Source organism: Charadrius vociferus, unplaced genomic scaffold (genome assembly GCF_000708025.1).
Source record: "Charadrius vociferus isolate BGI_N301 unplaced genomic scaffold, ASM70802v2 scaffold472, whole genome shotgun sequence".
In the NCBI taxonomy this organism is placed as follows: Eukaryota; Metazoa; Chordata; class Aves; order Charadriiformes; family Charadriidae; genus Charadrius; species Charadrius vociferus.
In genome coordinates, this window is record NW_009647735.1 from 460693 (window position 1) to 469124 (window position 8432).

Below are 8432 nucleotides of genomic sequence, written 5' to 3' on the forward strand. Positions count from 1 at the left end.
GGAGCCATCCAACCTTCTCCCTTTGGTGGCATTATTGTAGGAGAAGCAACACCCGCCCTGTCACTTGGTTTAATGCCATGCTCAGTCCTAAACTTTCAAACATGGGATTGCTAATGAGTTACCAATTATATTTCAAAGTTAAATGTCCACCAGGTTTCCCACAGTGCACTTCTGCAGATGGAGGGGTATTTTCTCTGGTGACTAATGGGCACAGACAGACTTGAGTAGCTCTGAAAGGTAATATCACCCCCAAATACAACCAGATGTGCAAAAAATACACAACTTCTCGATGGATAAAACTTGCTGCAGATCCAAAATCAGACTCAGCTGCTAGTTCCAGGTCTTGAGGGTTAGGAAGAGGCAAATTTTTTGTGCGTGAGCTGTAATCACAACTCAGCCTTCTGGCCGAGACGGGCAGGGCAGAGCATTAATGAAGGCAGAAGCTCCAGACCAAGGGCCTGATTCGAATTCCCGGGGCCATGGTGCCCAGAGGCACAGCGGTTATGAGGATTTCAGGGCTCTACCAGTGTCTCTTCTGCCTGCTGACAAGGCTTCTCAGGGATGTTGTCTCCAAAATCCTAATTTTAAATTGCAGCTTATCTAAAAAAAAAATTAAAAAATGCAAGGACAGGAGCTGAGGTTCATGTATTTCACATAAGAAGAAAACCTATTTTGTCCCCTCCAGATCTTCCCATTCTGTAGCGTGGGCTCCAACCAAGGATGGAAAAAACTCTGCAGATCATAGCAACCCCAGCCAGAGTGGAGGATTTTACATTTCAGATAGGAATATCTTTCCTCTAGCAACTACATGCTTGACTTGCTTTGGTCCTGGAGACAGAAAGAAAACTATAGCCGGTAAGAACCAGTGCATGTACATGATGAACTCCAAGAGTGCGCACAGACTCTCAGAGGTGGGACAGAGCAGGCTGATGGAGAAACACTGCGGGGATGATGCTGGGTGAGGTGGCAGATCCCAGGGTAGGGCTCAGGCAGCCCAACCATGGGATGGGGCACCAAGAGCTGGGGAGGGGATGCTCCTTGCAAGCCAAGAGCCCCATTCCCCTCTGAAAGCCAACAGATGCTCAGCCAGAGCCAGTTCCACCCCGAGCCGCAGCTCTCCCATGAGCCTTCCCCGTCGCACCTTGTTTTTACATTACTCGAGGACAGAGCTTGTTTTTCAGAGCAAATCACCTGCTAATGTTGCTGGGATTTGAATTTATGGCCACAGGAGGTGTTGAGCCATGAAGCCAGATGGTTATTTGCTAATTTTGATGGTTTGGAGTGGTTTTTGGATCTCAACAGAACTGTCCACATTTGCAAAGAAGAGAAAGCCATAGGTTGAACTGTTTCATATATTAAATGATTGCATGGTTTTCTTCATCCCTTATTGAAAAAGATCGTTTGATTTTTGGCTGTATAATTTACAGTCCGTAGCCTGTGACCCAGTGCAGCCAGAAGGAAACTTTGGAAAGGGAGGTAATACCGTAGAGACAGACTTTCCTCTTCTCTGAGCTGAAATTCCTTGTGAATCTTGTTGACCAGTTCAGCTAATGCTGATTTTCTTCTGCTCCAGCCACACTAGCCATAGATAGGCTTCTTTGACAGACTTGATATAGCAACTACCTGGACATTAACATGCATTGCATTTACTTATTTTGCACAGCTCAGTGCTATTGGGTGGCAAGTAAATCACATTTATTTATTACTTTAAAATTAAAACCAGAAAATAATATCCATCATCCCTAAGGGGATACTTGAAAAAGCAGTTTCACCCAGCTTTGCACAGAGAGTTCATGCGGTTTTAATTTCAAATGCAAAGAATATATTGCTTAGTTGGGGGGTGACATCACCCTCCTTAGAAAATGTCATGTGATTCTTTTTCTTGTTTTTAAAGCTATTATTTTACATATCTGCCGACAGATATTTGTATTGGCAGATCTTATGAAATATTAAGATTGTATCTTTTCTGTTTAATTTCAAATGTCGCTTCCTAACCAAAGTGCAAGCTCACAACTCAAAACCATATTGGTGCTTCAAAGATCAGTGAAAGCTTCCTTCCAAACCTTTTGATTTATTGTCCTTCTCCCCAGTGCATCACCCCTTCCAAGCTTTTTTCTTTTTTTATCCCTCTTTATTTGCATTTCCAGCAATAATTAGCTGCAATAAGCAAGGATAGAAGAGCAAAACAAAGCTGAGTTTCTCTGCAGCCGGTCGATCTCTCCCAGGTGTGGGCTCGGTTTAAGGACAGAGCTCGTGTTTGTCTTTCCAGACAGGGAGGGAAAAGTCTCAGACCTGTCTGAGGGACAACTCCTCAAGCAAAGCGCTGGTGGTACAGAGGCGGCAGCGGTGGAAAGAAATCAGTCAAAACCAAACAGTTGGAAAAGCACTCTACCCCAGAACTAGGGGGACCAGGGGTAAATCATCACATCTATTTGGACCCACTTCTCTAAGCCCGGTGAAGGGGGGAGCAAAGCTTATTGCAGACATCAGGATTTGGTGAGATGGAAGAGCAGACCCCAGTAGCCTGCAATTTCTGCATGAATAAACCTGAATGTCCCTGACAGGACTGATTTTCTAAGCCATCCTCCAGAGCAGGCTCATGGCCACACTGTGGAAGGCACCGCCTGAGACCCGGGGATGCCCCAGCGTCCCCATCCTGGCCCAGCGCTGCAGACATCGCTGGCCATGAGGCGTCGCTTTCTTATGGATTGAGGCCTGGGGCTGCACAGACACAGCCTCCACGGGGATTTTGGCAGCTGGTACACAGGCCCGTGGGTCTGGGATGCTGCTGGGGCAGCGACGTTAAGGGAGAGGCAGCGACTACAGCCTGTTAAGGGAGGTGGAATATTGACCCCACCAGGGATGACCATTCACTCAGGTGGGCTTTGCAAGCCCAACCCTGTTTGGGACACGTGTCGGTACTGTGGACCCTCGTCCTCCCTGGCCCCAAATCTTGGCCATCACAGGAGACTTTGGGCCATTTTTGCTTTCAGAGCAGACAGTGTGATCAGGGCCACCAAAGGAACTTCCTTGTATGCCCCAGCACCAAGGAGATGTCTCAAGGTGTCCAGTTGCTACTTAAAGTGGAGCAAACCAGAATGTAGGCTGTAGTTTCTAAAAATAACACCACCATCCTCTTAAAAAAGGCTTTTTGCCCTTGGATTCCTGCCTGTGAAAGGGCTCACTGCTGGTAAGGCCCCAGTTGCAGTTCCCAAGAGCCCGAGAAGCTCCATGGCTGGACCCTGCCTGGCCCCAGCACTGAGGGGGGAGCGCAGGAAACACAGCCCCAGGTCTGCCCGGTTTCACTCCTGCCCGGGAATATAGAATAACTCAATATCAGCTTCCCCATAACTATTTTTAATTTCACTTCTCCTGTGTGGTTTCCCTGGCAGCTAAACCGAGAGCTCTGGCTTTTCCCTCCCTATACTCCGCTGGTCAGAAGAGCAGGGGTGGCCTTGGGGACAGGGGGTCCCGCAGCTCGCAGGGCTCACGTAGGGTCACCCCTATTCCCCCGGAGCCCTTCCCTGCGGTAAAGCCAGACAGGGTACATTTTGGTGCCATTCTAAAGGTTTTCTGCTTCATCCATGTGGTTAATTTTGCTCTCTCTAAATCCCCTATTATTACACATTCTTTAAGTATTTTCTTTAAGTATTATGAGAAAAGTTCAACACGTCAGGAATTTTTCCCTTTTCTTAAAGGGGGGAAGGGGCCATGTCTTGGTCTTATTTCTCAGCTCTGGAGAAGTCGTGATGAAGGAAAGGTGGTGGGAAAGCTGTTCGACGGCATGGCCAGGCTGGCAGGGGCTTGAAGAGGTGGTTGGAGAAGGGATGAAGCAGCTTCTCCTCGCTCTCACTCTTCGCACACAACCACCAGCCATAAGCCAAGAGCCCAGCTAGGAAAGGTGACTTTAAAAATGTTCCTCACGGCTCGGAGCCAAGAAATCTTACTTTTCCAGAAAATATATTGAGGTTGCAGTGAGATACCTGACAGAAGCCCCTGTCACGCAGCCCCAGCCACGTAGGTGGTCCAGGAAAGTTCTCACCGGGGCATGTAACTGCAGCCAGAGATGCTGGATAAAAGTTGGCACGGTGGCATGTCACACAGTGGTCTCATCTTTACCCCACAGGCAAGTGGACATTACTGACCCTTCCTCGACTTCCCTGGCTGTGGTGGGGAACACCACCAACCCTTCTCTCATCATGCAGTGATCAGAGTCCCCTAGTTTGATTTAACTCTCCCCAAATGCTGTATATATTGCTTTTACTTCACTGAATCATTTCCTTAAAGTTTAATCCCATTCCCTGTGCAGCCTTTTTGGGGGGCTTATGAATAAAACAACATAACAGAGATTTATTTTAATATATCTTTAACTAACGCAGTGTACGTGGCAGTGAAGAACCTCCTTAGGAGGTCAACCAACCGAGAGACTTTGACACCAGCTATCCACCACCGTAAGCTGGCCATTTCTTCCCCAGACCTGACATTTTTGTCATGAAATTAATTTGGTGTGTTCCTGAGAGCAAGGATGGGCTGAACCGTGCCATCACCTCCTGCTTCGGACGTTGCAGCGTCAACACGGAGGTGCCGCAGCCCAACAGGGGATAGAGTGTGCATATAATTGGACTGCTCTTGGATGTAAGAGCAGAGGTTTTTCAAAGTTCATTACGGGGAAAATAAGATGGAGAATGAAATTAAAGCTTTGCTGTGGGACTGGACATTTGAGAATGTAAGGGGAAACAATCTCCTAAGCACTGTTATAAGCTACTACGGGTGTTTCCTGCCAAGATTTACTTAGTCTTCTGGAGTTTCTGCTTAAAGGATTGTATTTTAGAAAAAGAAATATTTGTTAATCCGTTAATAAGTAATTAGTTAATAATTCATATGGAGTGGTAGTTGCATTTACAAGAATTAAAGTTGAATATTGCAAATTCCAGTTCCTGTAGAACCCAAACCAGTGTTATTTCAGCCCACAGAAGGGTTATTCAGCTGACAGTCACATCCACTCCAGTTGCAGTCTGCGTATTAGCCAGAGCATTTAGAAACGGTTCTATTATAGCTTTAACATACTCCCGTAACAAAGCTTCCATCTCTTCCCTGTGTTGATAGCGGCAGCTGTTCACGGCACACTGTATCAGCCATAAGTTTGGGTGGTTTTTTTCCAAGAAAATTATATCATTTGCACATTGGAATATTAAATATTAGCTTGCATTTCTTCAGTGTAAGGTTTATCCCTATTAGATTTGAGGCAGCATGTTCATTTATATTTGCCACATGACAAGCAAATAGGCTGAGATCTGAAAAAAAAAAAAAAAAAAGATTACTTATTTACTAGTAACAGTAAGATTGGGAAACTGAAAAAATGCAAACTGGACTGTGAGACCAGTCAGAAGCATGTGCAAACATGGTTAAATCAATCCTAAAATACGTTTTTTCAGGAGAGGAATGATTTTGAAAGGGAAGATGTAAAGGCAGATGTGGCTGGTGCCACCAAGGCCAGGGAGGGGACAGCACATGGGGGGAAGGGACTGGCCTGGGCTGCGCTGCTTTGCTGGCTCCGGCTGCATCTCTGCGAGAGGAGAGGAGTTACACCACCCGAAATGATGGCTTAGAGTACAGCCCACGTTAATACAGCCTGTGGGGAAAAGAGATGCACACACACACCCATTTGCAGCCTTGAGCACGCATCGTCTAATTAAAGGCTGGTGAAGCAATCACTGGGGCCGTTATGGGAGTCAGAGCTTGTTTAATGGTACACGACGATGCGGTGCTGCATCTCTCTGATTAGAAACTGCAGGTTTGGAAACCATTTTTTCCCCAAATGGTAAAAAAAAAAAATATATATATATTTTCTTGCTAATAATTTGTTAAGCAGAGAACAATCAATGTTTTGAGTTTTTCTGCTAGAACTGAAAATGTCCTAGCACCAAATTTATAATTGCAGCTTTATGTAAATCTATGACATATCAGGTGGAGATAGAAATGATAAAAGCATTAGATGCATAATTGAGTGCAGGTATTATTAAAATATTACCCCCTAAGCCACAAGTCAGGTTTGGTTTGCTTTGGGGTTTTGTTTTGCTTTGTTTTGTTTTAATAAATACAAAGTAAATCTTGGCAAAACTGAGCACAGCTTGAATGCAATTAAATCTCCTAAAGTCTGCCCCTAAAGTGGTCAGGAAAGTCTGTGTTTGGAATTTACCTGTGTGCTTTAACAGATTAATGGACAGTATTAAAAGATCATTTTCAAGCTAAGCAAACATTTCTGGCATATTGTATAACACTTACTTTAAAATTAAGTTAGTTATTCTGGACGTTATGCCAAATGATTATTTGCTTTATTTTCTGATGACGGTAATACGTGACATACCATCACATAATTTGGTAAAGACAATAAGATTACAAAGCCCAAGTAGGGACTGAGTCAGTCTTTGACAGATTAAAGCACTCCAAGTCCCCTGAAAACCCTTCTCTGACATATTAGTTTGACCTAAACCCTCAAAATGTTCCTGATTATATCATCTCAATTGGGCTTTATTTTTGTTTTATTTTTCATTGTAGGAAATTAAAAAGGGTTGGTTGATCCCTGGCCAAGTTCTTGAAATGTGTTGCAATGCTAAGGAAATAAAAGATTACTCGAGATACTTTTTAATAATCTGTCATGTCAGCAGAGATAAAGGTTCACACTTAATGCCCTCAGCTGGCTTCCATCAGCGCTGGGGAGCGCAGTGTCAGTCCCGTCCGGGCTCCAGGAAGGACCCGCGGTTCACCTTGCTTTTAAACCATGAGCTTATGCAGTTATAATTATGAACATGTTTATGAAATTTGTTTCATTTCTCTTTGTAAGAAATAAAGAACTGCACAGGTGGAGCTGATCCTGCCAGGGGTGAGGGCAGAGCAAGATAACCCCCAAACTCTCTTCCCCAGCCCTGTTCTCTATCCATTTCTTGCCCCAGTAGATGGGGACGGATGTGGGATAACGTCCCAGAAGAGCCCCCCGAAGCGGGTCAGACACTTATCCTGCAAAGGTGTTAGGCGGGTGCATCTGAACATGCCTTGCACGAAGGAAAACCACATCAGCACGGTTTGGGGCTTTGCAGGGCCACCGCTGATGGACATCAGTGGAAGGGTGGAGTAATACAGGGACAAAACCACCGTATAGTTCAGATTAATATACGATGTAGCTGATCTCCGCATTTTAAGACACCTTGTGAAGGAAGATTAAGTATCATTATCCTCAATAAAAGTTAAATCAAAAGTTAATCAGCATCAGCCTCTCTGAAGGCCACACTAGGAGGTGCCTGCACTCCTTCCAGCATCGGGACTCACTCCTCTCCCGTGTAACCCCAGGGACACACAGCTCTGCAAGAGCCTGGGGAAGCAAATTCAAGAAACATCCATCCATATACTTACTTTACAGCTCATGTGCATCTGTCCCAACTGCCATTATGAATGGTGGTGTTAGATTTCCACTGTGACTTCAACAGGAGCTCAGCTGGATCTTTCAGAGCCCCATCTGCAGACAGGGACACTGACTTTCCATTCCCAAATCAGGCTTCAGGCATGGTCCAAACCAGAGCTGGCACTGGGACCATGTGCAGGGAGAAAATTCTGCAGCCAGAAGAGCAGGCAGCTCTCAACCAGCTGCCCCATCTCCTCCAGGTGCCCCATCTCCTCCAGGCGGCTGAATATCAAGCTCCGGCGTTCAACACCTGTATCTGCACCCATTCACCTCCTCCACAGCCTTTTCCTTAGACAAACTCCTGTCCCAGAGAGATATACCAGGAGTTTGGTGTATAAATGTGTGTAAAAAAGCATAAATGGTTATAAGTGTATATAAATGTGTATAAATGTGTAAACAACGTGCAAAGCCCACCATAAGGTGAGTAAGGACCATCCTTGGAATGGGGATTTGAGGACAACAGTATGAGTCTGGGACATTTAAAACATGCATTTGTCAAGAGTTCTGCCAGATAGCAGCAGTCTGATGTTTGGTTTTGGTTGTCTCCACAAAGACAATGCAGTTCTCACTGTGCTGCCAGCCCAAGCATTGGAAGAAATGTGCACACCAGAGCGCAGACCCTAACGAATACGGCAAGAAATCCTAAAAAGTGAAACATTTTGAATAAACCAGTGTTCCCCTGAGACTCCGGGAGCGCTTGCAAGTGGGACACAGAGTGCTGCACCCCGTCCCCTGCCTGCCTCAAAGCTGCAGCGCCCTGCGGCAGCTCCCGCACCCCCCAACTCCCCCCCAACGTGCTTTCTCAGCTGGCCTGTGAATTTTATCCCTTTCCACATTTTTTTTCCGTTAAGGCTCATCTATCCCGGCTGACCTCCCTGGTGCAAGGAGAGGCAGCGGGGCGAGGGGTGAGTGGGGAACAGGCGGGGGAGGTGGACACCCACCCTGCTTTAGCGTGAATACCACTGCTCCCCCC

At 45.9% G+C, this 8432-nt stretch overlaps 1 protein-coding gene across 1 annotated transcript in view; it reads left to right on the forward strand.

The window, feature by feature from the left end:
* Nucleotides 1–878: 878 nt before the first annotated feature.
* Nucleotides 879–8432, forward strand: part of TBX22 (T-box 22) — a 14147-nt gene continuing 6593 nt past the window's right edge. Inside the window, exon 1 of the mRNA XM_009881770.1 lies at nt 879–958. Within this exon, the coding sequence (XP_009880072.1) occupies nt 879–958 (80 nt within the window). The remainder of the gene's footprint in view (nt 959–8432) is intronic.